The 18,315-nt window shown below is 41.3% G+C and overlaps 2 protein-coding genes across 2 annotated transcripts in view; both read right to left on the reverse strand.

Moving 5' to 3' along the window:
* Nucleotides 1-197, reverse strand: part of LIN9 (lin-9 DREAM MuvB core complex component) — a 38,974-nt gene extending 38,777 nt beyond the window's left edge. The window contains exon 1 of the mRNA XM_057374902.1: nucleotides 119-197. Within this exon, the coding sequence (XP_057230885.1) occupies nucleotides 119-197 (79 nt within the window). The remainder of the gene's footprint in view (nucleotides 1-118) is intronic.
* Nucleotides 198-6,102: 5,905 nt separating this feature from the next.
* PARP1 (poly(ADP-ribose) polymerase 1) overlaps nucleotides 6,103-18,315 on the reverse strand; it is a 73,014-nt gene continuing 60,801 nt past the window's right edge. The window contains exons 14-24 of the mRNA XM_057374907.1: nucleotides 18,096-18,291; nucleotides 16,718-16,846; nucleotides 13,438-13,521; nucleotides 12,540-12,662; nucleotides 11,933-12,061; nucleotides 11,115-11,213; nucleotides 10,409-10,561; nucleotides 9,986-10,113; nucleotides 9,575-9,636; nucleotides 8,425-8,539; nucleotides 6,103-6,980 (exon numbers count right to left, since the gene is read on the reverse strand). Of these exons, the coding sequence (XP_057230890.1) occupies nucleotides 6,899-6,980; nucleotides 8,425-8,539; nucleotides 9,575-9,636; nucleotides 9,986-10,113; nucleotides 10,409-10,561; nucleotides 11,115-11,213; nucleotides 11,933-12,061; nucleotides 12,540-12,662; nucleotides 13,438-13,521; nucleotides 16,718-16,846; nucleotides 18,096-18,291 (1,300 nt within the window). The 3' untranslated portion in view covers nucleotides 6,103-6,898. The remainder of the gene's footprint in view (nucleotides 6,981-8,424; nucleotides 8,540-9,574; nucleotides 9,637-9,985; nucleotides 10,114-10,408; nucleotides 10,562-11,114; nucleotides 11,214-11,932; nucleotides 12,062-12,539; nucleotides 12,663-13,437; nucleotides 13,522-16,717; nucleotides 16,847-18,095; nucleotides 18,292-18,315) is intronic.

Here is an 18,315-nt window from a genome sequence, read left to right on the forward strand (position 1 = left end):
AGCGCCCCCGGTAGGAGGGACGGAGCGAGGCAGGGAGGCGGGCGGGCGGCGGGACGCGGCGCGGGTGTCCCGCCGGGACGAGGGGGCGGCGGGAGCGGGGGCACCGGTCCTTACTCACTCTCGTCAGGCAGCTGATCCAGCTCCGCCATCTTGAACGAGCCGCGCCGCTTTTTCAAAGGCTGCCTGGCGCGGGGCATTCTGGGGGAGGAGACGGGGCCGGGCGCGCGGCGGGCGCGCGCGCGGGGCGGGGCCTCCTCCCGCGGGCCGTGAGGGGACGGGCGGCTGGGCCCGCGCGCCGCTCCCGCGGCATTCCCGGGGGAAGGAACCGGGATCGGGACAGGGGAAAGGACGCAGCACCGTCACAGCAACAGAGCGCTCCCCTATGGCGCCGCCCGGAGCCCTGCGGGATCACACAGACAGAGTTAAGGAGTTGGAATGGACGTTACAGACCATCTGGTTCCAATCCCCCGCCAGGGGCAGGGACAGYTTCCCCTAGACCAGGTTSMTCAGAGCCCCGTCCAGCGTCGCTTTGAACACTTCCAGAGCTGGGCTAGCCCCAGCTGCTCTGGGCAACCTGTCCCACTGTCTCACCACCCTCCCAGTACTTCTTCCAAACAGCTAACCTAGYATTCCCCTTTCACTTSGTGGTACCCATTGCTCCTTGTCYATAATTATTACAGTTCCSGACAGAGTCCCTCTCTGGCTTCYTCAGAGCTCTCTTTCAGATAYTGGAAGGTTGCTGTGAGGTCTCCACACAACSTTCTCCAGGCCTGAAGAGCCCCAACTTTCTCAGTGTCATTATAGGGCAGGTGCTCCAGTCCCTTTATGAGATCCRTGGCCCTCCTCTGGACTGGATCCAACAGTTTCCTGTCCTTCTTATGAGGGATGAAGGCAACTGGCAGTTTGGGATGGGGGGAACAGGGGAGGAGGTGTTGGCGRTTACAAAGGGTCATCCCAAAGTTGATGTGCTAGCTTTGAATCTTTGAAAAATTCCATTATATTATATCCATCCTCCTTCACTGAGTAATAACTTTGCTAAACTCTGTGCCTCTGCTTTTGTGTTATTGAATAGTCCCTGTGTTATATCCATCCTCCTTCATTATAKAATAGCTTTTTGCTAAACTGCCTATTTTCCTTGTCTTTGCTTTTCATAAATGACTGCAAAGGTGAAGCTCCAGGAGGAGTAAGGATCACAACAAACCCAACAGAGCCAGCCCTGGCTCTGCTGTCATGGTCTGTGGCACTCCTCCCAAGGGGCCAGTTTATAAATAATATAAAATACTCGAGGAGCCCAAAGCCTGAAGGTCAAGGTCTCCCTTGTTCTCACCAAGTGCCAGGGAAAGCCAACAAACCCCTGACAGTGGGTAGCTGTTGCCTAACAAGCTCTGTGTCTTGGCCTGCTTTCTACCATCTCACCCCGGAAAGCTTTCTTCAAGSAGCAGCAGTGGGTGTTTTTGTGTAGTTTTCTTAGATCTCTGCACCATARTGAATTTTAAAGCTTCTGCATCAAGAAATATAAATATGGAGATACCATCATGAATCACAAGCACCTTAATTGCCCATGGACCACTCTTTACATGGGTTTGGCTTCAATAACARTATCTACTGCTACTTATACCAACCAAAATTCCTTTTTTATATGTGTAAATAAATATATAAATGCAAATTGAGCTTCAAAATAAATAAACAGTATATCTTAGTCAAGGCTATGTCATGTCTTAAACATTGCCAAGAGCACAGTGGCRTAATGCAAAATGGATACTATGCCTGATGGTTTGCAACTCTTTGAAAGCACCTAGGTGAAACCGAATATTCTACAAAACATAGAAAATGTGTATCTTGGGACACGGAATAGAGTTTAATTTGTGTTCTTAATTTGCTAATGAACTCCGGTGACACGGCACTCTGTCAGGTTGAAAGGGGCAGGATATAGGTCATGTTATTAAAGAATTTCAAATACATAAATAAATAAAATCAATGCTGCCCTTCTGCTCAAGGGGAAAAAAATCCAGTTTCTAAGTAAAGAAACAACTGAGTTAAATGCTTTAGAAATTACCCCCAGGGCTTTCTATGYACATTGTAGCAGAGCTAAAGAAAAGAAAAAAAGGGAAAAAAATAGAAAAAACACAAAGCCTAGCTTGCATTCCCAGCCCCCTTTCCAGGTCATTTTAAAAGGTTGTTTAAACAACTTTCCCTCCTCTTAGCCCCCAAAAGGCCTAAAACACTTCAGCCATAGCTTTCCATACTGCACAGCTCCAAAGAAAGCTCCTACAAGAGACAGATGAAAAGCACTGTAGGCATGAAACTAAAGAAACTAATAACAAAACACAACTAAATAGTAATCTGTGCTATTTCGAACACCAAAGAAMCCTCCCAAACATTAAGCCCTGCACAATTTCCCCCTTTTAATAAAACACCTCTACCACCCAAAAGCTCGACATGGACCAGACCTTCCAGGCTCAGTTCAACAATGTGCTAACAGCACTAATATTTCTCTTTCAGCTGTGTTCCCCTTGTTCCAAGGGTTGTATGTTAATGCTCACCTAAGACTGGTGACACTGAGACTTCCACAGCTGGCAGAAGACCGATCACCAGTGAGGTTTTTACTGCTGTGCTTTGTAAACCTTGTCMTCAGGTCTGGCTGCACTGAAAGCAGCATTGCCCAGTGCCACCCTGATGCTACAGCTTTCCCTGAGCAAGGGCTTTGCAGGGGAGGGATGAAAAGCATTCTACAACACAATCACACTCTGCAACGGTCCTCAAGAGTGTGAATTTCTACAGGGCAAAGGTAAGAGGAAAAAGGAATCAAAAATCCTCARTGCTTTTCAGGGAGTCTTTGTAGACTGCAATAAAGCTGATGAAAAAGGTAAGAGATTTGCCTCCTGTCTATCACCTCACAAACTGACAGGTGAGGGTAGAATTCAGCTCCCAACAGCATGATGATGATTTTTCCTTCATTTAATTTGAACAGCTACATTTGGAAAATATTTAATAGAAGCCATTACCATTCTCYGTGTTGAAAAGGTAAAAATCAGCACTGTATTGCTATTCCTGGATAAAGGACCTTTTGCATCTTGGCTGTTAATGAATGCTGCAGTATCTGCGTGTTCTGTTTTTTCATTTGTTTGCTCACTGTTTTCAAGTCACACAAACATGACCCTGTCTGACAAAACCCCAGCCAGGGCCACTTGTCAGTGTGCACACAAACACACAATGTTTTCAGTGAATCCTTTTACCACTCTGGCCAATTTGCAGCTTGCACTTAGGTGACATGGAAATGACACAACTCTCCTGCCAGACAGGCATGGTGACTGAAAATATCTGAGCTCACTGCCAGCAACCTGCCATTAGGTGCTGCTGACTCACCTGCTTGGTACAGCTGGAGGGAAGTCTCTAAATTGGCTGCTCTGCTGCCATTTGCTCTCACCAGGGTCACGTTAGGCAACCGCTCCTAATGCTGTGCACCAAAACGCKTCAGAGAGCACTTCCACGCTCCCATTTCTCCTGAGTTGCTGCAAATGATATTAAGACATGGGTTACATTGCCTACTGACCAATGCATTTAGAGTCCTGTCAGCACAGAGCAGGTAGTACTGAGTCCAGAGGATCAGAGACAGCCACGCTGTCATTTCCTCATCTCCCCTAGCCAGGCCCTAGCAGTAGGAAGAAAAGCACAGACAGCTGGCAGAAGAGTGTGCTCTTTAGTCACTGAAGCACCTCATTGTGAAGTCTGAGTCCTGCTGCATTAATCATTATGAAATTATAATGAGGGAGCAGGGGAAGCAGTAGTTTCCCCTTTGCGTTGCTGGGAAGTCATTCCTTCTTCTTGATTGCCTGTCCCTGTGTAGCTCACTTTCTGTGGAAGSGACTTGCAGGGCTCACAGGCCCACATKCTACATTCACACCMGAAGAAATGAAAATCATCACAGCAACTCATCTTGGCTGGGAYCCGCAGATGCATTTCTTCTCACAAGTGCCACTTCATCTCCAAAATGACCATTTCTGGAGGAGCAGCCTGGCATTAATTTGRAAGTCAAAACACACACAGTCTATTATTCAGATGCATGTACTCCACAACAGTGGAAACTGTTTTTATGGGCATAACAGGAGCGTGAGTATAATGGACTAAGTTAGGGGCCTCAACACACATATAAAAGCAACTCAGGAAAAACACTRAGTGGGATATAAATTGGCTACAATAACACTTCAACAGACAATTATGTCATTATGCTCCCAGAATTCAGTGAGGTCTGCAACTGCCTTCCAAAAGCAAGCTGAAGCAGTGACCTCAGTAGTTAYAGACACTGCAGGCTTCATTTAAGAACACAAGTACAATTATTTACGGCACTGAGAAAGTTTCGTGTGTCCAGAAGTTTTTTTCATATAGAAATTAATTTTTTGGGGCTTCCCCCCCGCTTCCTCTGATAAGAAACTGAAGGGGGCAGGGGTATAATGTCATTATTTTATGGCTAAAGTATGAGGTTGGGCAACTTGTGCTCTCTTTTTTTTCTCAGCCACCTTCTTTCCTGCATGAACTCAGACAAGTCACAAAGAATTTACAGACTGCCAGTCAGTAAGCCTAGACTGGCTTCCTTCAATTAACTGCATGGACTATCTTAATGTTTGTGAGCTGCTGTACAACAGAGCCTGCAGCCACGCTAAATAAAGATAAAATGGTTAAATATTTATAAATTGCTGCTTTTGGTAGTTTTAACATTTAGATCACAAGCCAGTCCTCAACATGCCTTCCCTGAAAAAAMCAGAGGATGTCATGGGACCTAATGTCTTGACAACTCGTTCCTTTCAAGTGCTTTTGACAGAAATGGGACTACCTATTCATCCAGCTCTGCTCTGTGCACRTACTCCCAAAGCAAAGCCTTCAGTGGCTGTCACTGTACTGCTCTTCCCAGCCTGGCCCCGGGGAGAGGCTGCCCATCCTCTGGGTCYGGTGGCACCAGCGCCCACTTCCCAGAGAGGGGATTTGCTCCACAGTCGGACAAGCTGGCAGCAGAAGCAGTGCCTGAATTCAGATCAGATTTCACTGCAGGACAGTCACACCAGGGCTCTCCTACCATCCCCAAACGGCACCTGCTGCCTCTTCAGAAAGTCCTGTATCTTTTCCTGCCATATTTGCAAGGTTAGGGACAGCTTGGGATATACTGGCTTGTGGTGCAATTATAACTGAGCACTATGTACACAGCACAAAGCACTCCTTGTGCTGCTTGGGTTGGAGCAAAAGGGCACTTTCAGCCACCTCTAGTACAGGTGACAGAGGGAGGATCAAAAGCAGCTGCCTTCAACTTCTGGTCCCAAACTGAATGGTAAACTGCTTTTTTTTTGAGGGGGAAAAAAAAATAATCTATGTCATAACTAGACTGAACAGGTTCTCATGTTTTCTTTCAGGGACTGACAACATCATACTTAAGTGACTGACCAAAAGGGATTTTTGGAAGCAAAACAATGATTAGCCGCTGGTTAAACKACTGAAGAGCCAGAAGACAGGCCATTGTCCTCATTTCCTCTCAAAATCCATTATCACCAACTTCAATCAATTTTTTCCATTTTTCTCTTGAGCTGTCCTCAAGTCATACCATTTACCCAGTCCTTCAACATTTCCTTCTCTCCCTGACAGCAGCTTTGTTTTCCATCTATCACTTCATCCTCGTCTCCTTCGCGGGTCCTGGAAAGACCTGCACCATTAGGAACCACTTTGGCTTTGAACTCCATTTACAAAAGGCCCTRGGACAAGACGATGTTTTAGGAAACAGACCTCCTGTTTCCACACAGGTTTCTTARGATTGAAGACATAGCCATCAGAATGAGCTTGAACTGTCCCTTTCCTTGGAATTAGCCATCACTTCCCCTAATGTCTCAGGSAAATCAGTAATTTTTGAAGAGAAAGATCCGATGTTGCTCTAYGGTTAAGTGCTCCCATATTACTCAATGACTAACTGAAAGTGAGAAGTAGCAAACATCATGAAACTTTGAAATCATTASTTTGTATTGCTGTTTTGAGACAAGATTTGGGATTTCAAGACCACCAACAGTGTAGCAAYAGATCTCACTCCAGGTCTTGATGAACGAAGCTTGAGCCCAAATTCAACTTACAGCTTTGTTAGGATATGAGTCTACAACAACCAACTTACATCATGTTGAAGGTAGGTATTTAAAGGAGGTTTATTGGGGCTAATACTAAATTCAAACAGCCACAAGCTCATTTTCCATGTTTACCACACCAACTGTTGACAGATGAAGTCTCAGTGGAAAGTCCAAATTTTCATTTCACCATGACTTCCTGAAACATGACTACAGATTTCGATATTTGGCATTTGATCTTCGAGAGAGATACCATGTTTAAGAACATTCTATCAGGTACATTTAAATTATGACTCAAAACCAAAACAATTTCAAAACTGTGAAACATAAAACTGTTAGTATGAAATTAGCTTTTATTTTTTTTTTACCTCAAAATAAATGCACATTTATTGTTTATTCAAATGAAAGCTGAAAAAGAGTATCTTAAACAAGGGGGAACCTTAACAGAGCAAGTATCACAAACATGCTCAAGTTCCTTCTCCTGCTCTTGCCCAGCTCTGTTTGGCTAAGAACACGAACCTAATTTGTTTTCTGTCAGTTTGGTCAATTAAAAGAAACACTTAAAGCACCAGAATTAGAAGTGGTATAAAACAAAACCAGGTACTTGTTCTCATCAGATTTCAGGTCCACGTATTGCCACACTTATAAAACTTTCACTAAGTGTTGTACTAAATAGGATTTAGTAATCTCTTCTGCAGTTTAGCTCTTGATATCTTGGTAAGAGAAGTCAATGCATAAGCATGTCAGAAGTCAACGCTATAGTGTAACTACAGTATAACTCTAACAGGGCTTCTAAATACTGTTCACCAGAGTGATGTCTTATAGTTGAATTTCAGTTTCAACAGGTACTTCAGATTTACCTGCGCAACATCATACACAATATATCTGGGAGGAATGTTAAGGAACAATTACAACGGTTGATATTAATAACACAAAAAACCCTCAAAACACAGTGAAACTTCACCTTTGAACTTACGTTACCATAGAGAGCCTGTGTGATTAATCAMTTCTAAGAGCTCAAACCACAAAACTTTAAATCTAACTTTTCCTTGAATCTGAAAATGTTTTATACAATAGYTGGGAACAAGCAATTAAGTCATGTGGAGAATTGTGCAGCAGGAATCCTGAGTGACAGGCAGGTGAATGGACAGATACGGGGCTGTAGCTCCTGAAAACAATTTTTTGTCAAGAGTAACACACATCTCTCTTGCTGTCTAAGCAGAGGAGCCATGTAACCTGGATGASAGCTGCAGTTTCAGACCCAGCATTTACAACTATAATTGTAAGTCTTTTAATACCTTCCAGCACAAAGTCATTAACGGCCTCTTAATTTCCCACTAAAAAACCMAAACTGGAATCACAGAGAAGAGCTTTACAATGGCTGGCAGTGCTTGCACATTTTTATTTTTTCAGAGAGTCACAGCTGACTTGTTTATTTTTCAGTGATATTTACCCCTCAAACTTGCCTCTAATTCCAAAGKGTAAAACAAAATAAATACACATCATGTTACCTCCACTAGCTAATATTAGCTGTAYTATAGTTTATCATCTGACAGATGCAGTATTTAAGAAAACTCAAGATAAAACCAATATTGCCATGAGTTGTGTTGCCAAGACTGCTTGTAGGAGGTAAACAGCTCACCAAGACCAAAGGCAGTTTCTACAAAGCCAGAGATTGCATTAATGGGTTACCTGCTTCACTGGCAGTGAAGAGAGTGACCTGGGACCTTAGACATCACTTATTTGTGTTCTTATGACCTCTTGTGAATTCAAAGCACTAATTGATTTGGAGGCACTTCTGCTTAGAAAGAGGCTTAATAGTCTCATCTCTGCTGGGCATTTGAGGCTTACCTCAACATTTGCAAAGGTCTGGGGAACACAAAAGATATGTGGAGAGAGCACAAGAACACAGACCTGGCTCCCCCACCTCCTCCTGGCCAAGCGGACCTGCCACAGCACCATGAGGAATAAACCAGACTGGAGTAATGGGCAGCCACAGGCTGCATGGCCCTCCCCTTGTCCTGGCACATCTCTGAGCAAGACATTACTGGGGCAGCATTGCCTGGCCGCTCCAATGACTTTGGTGTGGAGTCCTGTTGGGGAACAGCTAATTGGTACATGTATTCCCTTTTTTCACAGAATATCAATTCAGGTGCAATAACTGTAAAATCATCCCCCTTGAATAAKAGATGGTTTGCTAATACTCTCCAAAGTAGATCTAAACCAAACAAAACAGAGTGAGGCAAAACTCCTGACTGGCCTTAGCAAGGTCCTGCAAATGGAGCAACACTCACACACCGTGTGCAGCCAACATAACAAAAAAGGATACTCATTATACAGAAGACAGGTGTCGTTAATTCCTGTGGAGATCCCATTCCCTAGGGGAACCTCTACACCACCAAGGGTGGTAGTGGCTGTGGGATCAGGTGCTGTTTTGCCCAAGCCTAGAAAGGGGAAAAAACATTAGTTACAAATCTAGAAAGCAACCACAGACTTTGCACATAAAGAAAATGACCCAGTCAGCCAAATACTACTTCACATATACTTTCAAATCAAGCGGAGAAGTATCTTCAAAAGAGCACAAAAAATAGTCTGTTTATTCAATTCAGCATCACCMTATTTATGGCAGTTGTACTCTGCTGCATTAAAAGTGAGAATTTTAGACTTTTAACTGTTAATTGTCTAATCTGTATRATCAAAGCTAAATCAGAACAGATTTGTAGCTCCCGTATCCTAGAGATACATTAATGAAAACATGCATATTGCAGCATTTTCAGACAAGTGTAACAAACCAATTCCTATTCTCATTAAAATTTTCAATATAAATTTGATTTGACATCCATAAGAACACGACTAGTATGTATTGAAAAATGTGCTAAATCACATTTTATTCTATTTTAGGCAACTGATTTTTTAAGCCTTTCAAAATGAACAGTTTAAGAAAAGCCACTTATTACTGAAGTTACTGTTCTTCATTCTCCCATCTTGATACAGAAGACAGTCATGATTGCCATTTCTTTCACTTGAATTAGAGGTCTTTTCTCTGATCTTCTTTTTCAATGCAATATACTGACATTTTTTGCAGACAGAAATGTAATGAGAGCAGTTGTTCCATCTGAACTTCATTCTTAGCTTCTCCCTTCTGTCCAAGTTTCTAAGCCACTTGAAAGCTAAACTATTATTCTTCTCATCTATTCACTTTTCTTCTAAAATACACAGTATTGTTACAATGAACAATATGATGTATTATCAAACAGAAGTTTCTTCCTGAATTTCAGATACCTTCAGTCTTAATACTCCAAGTGCATTAACTTCCATCTTAAAACACCACTCACATATCCTGATGAAACAAACGGGCAACCTTATGCAAGTTCTTAAAGTACAGCTAAGAGGTGACTACAGCTCTCTTCACTAAGCAGAGCACCACAGYCACGTATGTCATCAATTACAGATTACCACTGGCAACTACTAATGCTTACCTTTGACACTGTGTTTTCCCTTGGGCAATTTTGTGATGTGGGAAGCATTCTTTAGCTCGTACCTGGACAGCACAAAGAACACACAATAGCACTTCACACTTGTCTTAAACTATCTTGGTGAAAAAAACCCCACAAATATTTCAGGCTTCAGTTTATGGTTAGTTAATATAAAGTTAATCTAGATTCTAGTCTTCTGGAACTCAACTCCTTTGTCTTGCTTACTAATTTTAATGATGGCATTTTGTACAAAATTCAGATTTTTTTTGCCCCACCAAACAGGTCTTAAATCTTGTTTCTGAAGAAAAACCACCTGCTATTTCTTCACACTGAAGAGAAGGCTTGCAATTCTGGCATACCTTCTGTGAGGATGTATTAAGCACATTTGGCAAACACTGTTCATAAATTACTTACATATTTCCAAGGGCAACTTCTCCCAGTAGGACTAAACCTATAGGATCAGCTTGAGATGTGTGACAGTAGTTAGCACTCTTGGATACCATGTCTGCAAAATAGATGCCCTTCCCGAACATGTAGCCAGTCTGCAAGCAGGAAATAAATAAATAAACAAATAAATAAATAAACAAATAAATAAAATTGGGGCAATAACACAAAAGCAGCATTGAATCCACCTGGCTGGGCTCCCGGAGAGCAAAGCTGCAGCTCAGGTTCTGTGAACACCAGTGAGCAACCCACTCGGGGCACACAATGTTGTCTGAATGCTGATACATAACACAGGGCCCCCCCCAAACAGAAATTCCCTTATTTAGGATGTCCCTGACTGTGACTATGTCTAGGCACAGGGATGCAGGCAGCCAGAGGAGCTGTTTCACCTACCACAGGAGCTTCAGGCGGAGCTATCCGCAGACCCTGYGAGAGGATCCCGGCAAAGTTGGTGGTGCGGGAGCCGTGCCACAGCAGCTGGCGGTTGTGGAGCTGCTTGAATGGCTTGTAMCGCTGGCTCTCTCCCTCACGTTCAATCCTAAAGATCTTCAGAKCAGAAGAGGATAGGAGGAAAAAAGTAACCAAGCAAATAAACCATTACCTTCATGGAACTCATCAGAGGAGAGAAAAAAAAATATCATCCAATCTGCAATGTACGTTGATCTGCCAGGAAAATTGATTTGGATGGGTTTTAAGTATTTGTAATTTGCTGTGTCATGATAGCAAAAGAGGTAGCTCGATCACACAGTACTTGATATTGATTACTTCTTCACCTTTTCTGCATTTTCATGAAGCTCTATYTTTCTGAAAAAATCATTCAATGAACTAAGGCTCAATTTCAGGTGATTACTCCTCCACCTCCCTTTTGAGGCAAATTAAATTGAAATAAAAACACCAAAGCAAAAACACCTCATTAGGCTTAGCTTCATCTCTGCCTAGACTTTTGCTATTCTAATTAAAAGAAAATGCTCTATCAAATCATCCCTTCAACAGAGAAAACTGGGTAAGCTACACAAAAATGTAAGGTAATTGCAAACAAGCCAGTCAAYTTAGACATCCCCATCTCCCCAAAGTTAGACTCCAGTATTGCCCAGCTTACATCCACCACTTTGAGGTCATATGCGTTGTGCGTAGCAGCGTGAGTGTTCTTCACATATTGTTTGATAATCTTGGCTTCTTCTGARTCTTTGTCAACAACCTGCAAAGAGGCAAATGAGAAGTTTCCTTAGCACACAAACCAGCAGCTCTCTTGYAACATGACAACATCCACCCTATGCTTGCAGTTTAAACTACCAGTTTAAACTACCTCTATCATTTAGGTGGAAATACATTCCCAGCTAGAGAAGATGCACAGATATATACACAGTCACAGAATGTCTGTGACAATGCTGGAAATTGAGATGATGTTCAATTCCACTACACAAGGAAGTGTCAGCCAAGGACTGAGTACAGTCAAGCTTTCAAGAGCACCAAGAATAGAGCCTCCATAGCCTCTCTGGGCAATATTCTCCAGTGTCTGACCATTGTCAGAGCAAACAAATAAATACAATCCCCCCAAAAAAGCAACATCAACAGCAAAAGCTTTTTCTTTTGTTTAAACACAAATCCATGGATTTCAATTTGTGCCCATTGCCTCTTGTCACAGGAAGCCACGGAGGAGAGCTTGCCTCTGTCTTCTTTCCTTTATTCTCCCATCAGGTATTCCTAGATATTTATATGATATCCCTTGAGTCTTCTTTTCTCCAGGTCAAAACAGCTCAGTTTTTTCTGCATCTCCTTAAACACCTGCTCCAGTTCCTTAGCCCATTTCAGTGCCAATTCATCTGTCCAGTTACAGTTTAGGTGATTTGTTTTATTCTAAATTAATAGGACATGAGCTTATGTTGACAGCCACTCATTGTCTTTTATTTCCTTTACCTTAATATCMGTTTTAAGTTTTTCATAGTTGATGTCAATTGGGTCTTTATCTCCATCTTCATTTCCACCTCTGAGAAGGCTGTAAGCAACCTCAATATCAAGCAAATTGTCCAACATCTGCACTTTAGCCTAAAGAATTAAAAAAGGTAATGTAATGTTACTCAGGCCTTTGACATGTTCACAGTTAGTCTGGGATATCCCAAATTATAAAAGTGTATGACAGTCACTGGCCGCATGGTGCCATCCAATAACACAACAACACTCTTTAAATAGATATGTACATACACACCCAAATATATTAAAATATACACACATATCCATAAATAACATCTCTATCTTTTAATACTTTACACATATAATTATTTTCACACATATATGCACATAAACAAACAAAAATATATTCTGAAGAAAAACCAGTTAAACCTCATGAAAGTATGAGGTTAAACTTGTTTTTCTTCAGATTATCTTTTTGTTTGCTAGGTTTTAACACTTACTTTAAACCCATGCTTTCATGAGGTTATGTATTAAAACCTCATGTATTCCCTATGTTAGATGTCTGACATCAAGACCTGTTACCTACAAACAACATMCATTTTCCAGTCAATACCTGAATGTATTCCAAGTTATTTAGGAGAGGTGGCTTCTTCATCCCAAAGTCGTGAGGAATYAGAGTATAGAAGCGATTGGAGAGGTCCAAAATCTGGGATTCTGAACCACTGTCAGAAACTGCCTGGACAAGACAACAAGCACCGAAGAAAATTACTGAATAAGACTAAGCCTCCAGAGCCATAAAAACACCACAAGTAACTTAAGGACTAACATAGAAGCAGCAATACAAATAGTGCTCATGCTGAAACTCTCACAGGACTAAAACCAGCAATTCTATTTAAYTGTCTTGCATGTAGCAAGTCATAGTATTTGCACAGAATTACACAGATTTTCTAGTATGAGAAAAATCTAATGGGGATTATGTTTCTGGAGGGTAAAATAAGGTCTTCAGGATGCATAAGTGGTGCACATCCTTGTTGAGGTTATGGTTTATTCTAACAAGTAAAGAACTTCCCATATGTTTGCTTTGCTATGGGAAAAGACAGTACTACGTAATGATGCTGGAATGGTTCAGATAGATCACAATGTGTAAATACAGTACTGTTATCAGACCAGACCCTTTCCTGCGTCAACCTTCATGTTCATCCTTTGACAGACTTCTCTGGGGTGGAGACAGCAGCTCACTACTAGATCAAGGCACCAGCTTCATTTGCTCAACTGCCATTTATGTTTGGCACAGCCTAAAGTTTGTGCTACAAACATGTGAGAGACACCAGCACTGCCCACACTGGTGTAACAGTGAAGAGAACTAACTGGGTACCCATGGAAGCCATGCCCCCTTCTCCAGAGAGAGAGAAAAGGCACAGATCTTTATATGCACAGTCCAGATTCCCACCACTGAGCTCAGAAAAACTTCTGAATTCCTCTTTTTGCTCCAACATCTCTTTCATGCTCACCTGCTGAACCTCATTGAGAATGGAGTATGCACTCTGGATCTGTCGCTTGCTCAGTTTYCCCAATGGCATCTTCTGCAAGTCAATCTGATAGAGACAAAATGGATTGAACCCAAATACCATTACATTTACCACTGCAGCATTCTGTCTTTGGTTTCTAGAGAAGTAATTTCTCCATGCTAATTGGACTGACCACACAAAGAATGGAAATATTTTAGACTCTGTGGATTGRGGAATTATGTCAGAAGGACACATCRTTGAGAAGACATCCTATAACCAAAGGAATACTGCAACAGGAAGCTAAGTGCACATGCTAGGGCAACACAAAAWTAGGATATCAAGTGTCTGGCATGAAGTTAAATATTAACCTGGTGTCAGATGCATTCCTTAATCACATAAGTAACCATACACCTAAGGCTGGCAAAGAAGCAAACTGAACAAAGTAATTTTGTTCATAAGATCACCTGTGTCTCTACGTACAACTTAAATATTCCCTTCCAACTTTACCCTAGAATTGTCAAGAGTCAAATGCAAAGAGGTGGCATGGTGCTTCATATTCATTCATGAAAATTAACCAAAACCCCTCAACTAAGTTAAAAGCAGTGTCTTGGTTGCCTGCATTTATTCATTGATTTAATTTAGATGTTGYTTTTCTTTATGTATTGATGGATCTTGGGAGAGTAGCTGAAATCCTTACATTGTTAAGGATCATCTCAAAGCAAAAATGTTCAACAAAAATCAAGCCTAGTGGAGTCTTTTGGAGAGATCATACTTACATCCTTTAGACTCCTGACAGTACTCATCACACATTCTGCAGGTGAAACTAGGTTTTACTGAAGCTGATGGATTTAAGATTTAGCTCAGGGACAGAAGAGCCTATGAAACCATGAGTATCACATATTGTCTCGCTAAGTCCCACATTATCCACGATGGAGCAGCAAAAGCCTTGCTCCATGCAAATCTTCTCTGCAAGCTCAATTCAGAAGGCTCTTCCAAGCCACAGACACTGAGGTGAAAACCCTSAAGTGATTTTGCATGCAGATTTCCACCCTGTACTGAACAAAGCAGAACTTTTCACCTTTAGTGACAGMTAAGCATAGATAAAGCCAGATACCAAGAAAAGCCAAGGTGGGCTGCAAAAGGAAAGACAGGCTTCATAACTGATCATGTATTGAGGATATGAAAGGCACAAAGCCAAGATTAGTAACTTAATGAAAACCAATCTGCAATAGATTTATGGCTCCCAAACTTTTGGGGCCAAAACTCTTGCTGAGTACCATCTGTACCAATTTGTATTCTCTCATTATTAGCTGAAAAATCATGCAGGACATGTAACAGTAAAATGGGCCACTTAATTTGGATGTGGAGAATAGCTGCMGACACCTATACTACCTATAGGTTATATAAACATGTAAACTAACACATATAATCACTAACACACAAATACTAACACCTACAAAATAAAACAGCTCCCAATAATGTGATTTAGGAGCACTCTGACAGAGCCCACAAAACAGCCAAAGGTCTGGAATTTGTGTCTCCTATGACTCGTGGGAGGTAGACAAGAGTCCTGGTGAGCTAAGCTCTGGTTTGAAGCTAAACTGCATCCAAAGCTTTATCATTAGATGTGCCAAAGAGCAGAGCAGCCAAAGTACTGGGCCTTAAACAACAGCACTGAAATTACCACTAGGTGCACTGATGGAAAGGGGAAGGATTAGCTCTACACCACAGATGTGTGCACCAAAATTGTCACAAGAGGCAAGGGAGGACACAGCACTAGAGGAGACTCAGTCCTCTTACAAGACATCTCATCCAAAGCAATGACATAGATAACTGCAATAAAATCCTGGATGCTTGGTGAGGGGAAATTCTTGAAAGCTAAATTAGAAGCAGAAAGATAAATTCATCAGATAAATCCATTGTCATGCAATGGAAAGAYTAAGAAATTGATACTGTTTTGGGAACACAAGAGGTACCTGGATGGAAAAAAATACTCAAGATCAGGCTGATTAAAGGAACTAAGCAGTTGTTTCTGGAGGACACACAGAAACTTCTAACCAGGAAAAATATTATTTTCTCTAACAGAAAACAGCTGTTYAGCAGCATCAGTACAAGAAGATATATCTAACAGGAAGACTGGTCCATCTGGAGTCTCAGTTCTGGTATAGATCTGCAGATGGTGTGAATGAACAGTTTCAATAGAGTTCTRCAAAACCAAATAACATGAGATGATGATCAATTCAGAGTCTGTAGCCTGTTACAGGATTTTGATACAAAGCACCACTGAAGATATAGGAGAAACCACAATTAATCAAAGGTACTACAAAATGTTGGGCAWGCCATCTGAAAGCTTTCAGGTAAGCTGTAGAAAATGGTGCAAAGCCTGTTCTGAAAGGYAGGTACAGGAAATAATGATAGTGAGAGCAAAGAGCAGCTGCTTAAATACAAAGTCTTAGGCCAGGATAACTAAGCTGGTTAAAGAAAACTGAAATTGGTTATTTAGAATTAATCCAGTTTCAAKGGCTGCATTAAAAACAAATASGACCTCTGAACACCAATAAAACCATTTCTGGGTAAGGAGAAATTGATCATGCTACCAAAMCACTCTCTGAAACTTGCTAGAAAGSWTGGATCAAGAAGTATGGAAGAAAGAAGAATGGATGAAAGTAGAGTTTTATTAGAACAAATGAGAAATACAACAAAACCAGTCTCAAGTTGACCCTGGTCAGAAGAGAATCTAGACTTTGAGAAGGCACTTCCATTAGTGTATGTATCARCTGGCAGGATTTCTCTAGTCYGTGCTGCATCTCATTTGCTACCTAAATAGGGTACCCCAGCAAAATGTGTTTCACTGCTTAGAAAAAAAGAAGCGTCACCAAAATCACATCACCACACGTTGGTTATCTGTGTAAATACTTTAGGAGCATTCAGTAAACAGCAGTCGTTAGCATATGTGACTGGAAAAAAAACGCAAACAAAACCATAGAATAATTCCTGATCCCAGGACTGACAGACCCCCAGACTGACACAGGCTTGTTRAACTGAAGACACTGACAGACAAAGAATACATTTGTGTTTTAAGAACTGCATGTATCATAACTAAGTTACTGTTTCCAGGGCTTGGCAAATTCCAGTCGGACTTTTGCCTTTATTTTAAGACAGATCTAAAACTCACGCTTGACTTTTAGCAAGTTTGAAGCACTCTGGATTGCAAAGAACTTCCTTCTGTCTGGGCAAGCATGATGGAAGGTTAGAAGGGAGAAATATGAATGTGTGTAGTCACCTCAAATTCCACCATGGCTTTCTTCATGCTTTCCACGTCAAATATCATCTTAATAAGATCTTGGATTGGCTTAGCAAGTTTTGATTTTGTCCCGGCACCTACTGTCAGTTTCCTGACAGCTTCTTCATCCTGGAAGGCAAAAATAGTATCAAAATTAGCAAAATCACAAAGGATAAAAGTAGCAGGCTGGTTGCCATGGCAACAACTCAAACCAATTTAGTGTGTGCATACTATGACTAGCCTGAAGTTCATGGGGAGCGTGGGACATTGCTCTGACATTCTGGAACAAAGTGGGCTTAAAAAACCACCTATTCAGTAATTTGGCAGATGTTATTTCAAGAGATGGCACTGTAAAAAATAAGCAGATAAGCAGAATTAAGGGAATAGGAACTCTTTGCATCTCTGCTTCACCTCACGCAGCAGTATTAATTATTTTTTCTGCAAGTTTTCTGCTGAATAGAGACTTCATAAGAAACAAATGACTGCTGCTTTTATGACAAAACAGATGTAATAACTAGTTTCACCAAGTTTTTGTAATAAAAACTGTCATAGATGTGTACAGGAATAATCATTTAGCCATAATACCATCTCCTTGCCTTCATGGAGAGAGCAWTACATGAATAAATAAATCATCAGCCAAGTGCTTTGAGTAATGTTGTACATGCACTGAAACAGACAATTTGCCACTTTAATATTCAAATTTCCATAATTAAAGCCAAGCTCCAAGTGCTTTGCACTGAAAGATGACATCCATTAATCTGGCCACAGAAAACCACAACATCTTGAAAACATGTTCTCTGGCAAATTTATAGCTATTAACAGCATTCAACTATCTAGTCTGAAAACAGTTCAGGTTACAGGTATGCCTTTAAATAAACACACACTGGAARGAAGGGAGAAAATTCTTATTTAGCATAGCTGTCTAAACAGCCAAATCTTACTGTCAGTGAATAATTTCTCTTTCTCAGCCTGCTCAATATGTGCACTAGGAGCTGTTTCAGCATTTGGGAGGATTTTGGAGGCATAAGACAAATGAGAAGTATCTATTTTAAATTTTAAAAAATCAAGTTTTTAGACAGGATGTATATGAACTGATTGCTGAATTAGATTCAAATCAATATCCTTAAAATTACACGAACAAGCATTAAAGGGACATCAGATTTGATAATAGAAAACTCCTCAGTTTCTCAACAGGTCTATTTTAATGGATGGTACTCCTTGATCTTTAGCTCTCTGTAGCATAGAGAAGATGCAACAGCTGCACTTCACTCCTGTGGTTTGTTAAGTGTACATGATCCAAGAGCAAGCACAGAACAGAAAAGCGACAGCAAGGAATCTCAGCAATGCTCCACCTGGTACAGGGGCATTTCAGGGTTACCTGTCCGTAATCTATTTCCAGTGGGTAGAATTTTTTGGGATATTTAGTGAAGTTCTTTGAATGCCAAGAATTGCCAGTTTTCTCTTCATATAAATTCAGGAAGTGCTCAATGGCATCTTCTTTTGATGGCATCTGCTCCAGCTTGTTACTGCCGATTATAGTGCCCACACGGCCCCAGGATCTGAACACCCAGTATCTGCAGAAATGGAATGGGAGAAAM

Source organism: Malurus melanocephalus, unplaced genomic scaffold (genome assembly GCF_030028575.1).
Source record: "Malurus melanocephalus ecotype Western Australia unplaced genomic scaffold, MMel_1.1 scaffold_235, whole genome shotgun sequence".
Taxonomy (NCBI): domain Eukaryota; kingdom Metazoa; phylum Chordata; class Aves; order Passeriformes; family Maluridae; genus Malurus; species Malurus melanocephalus.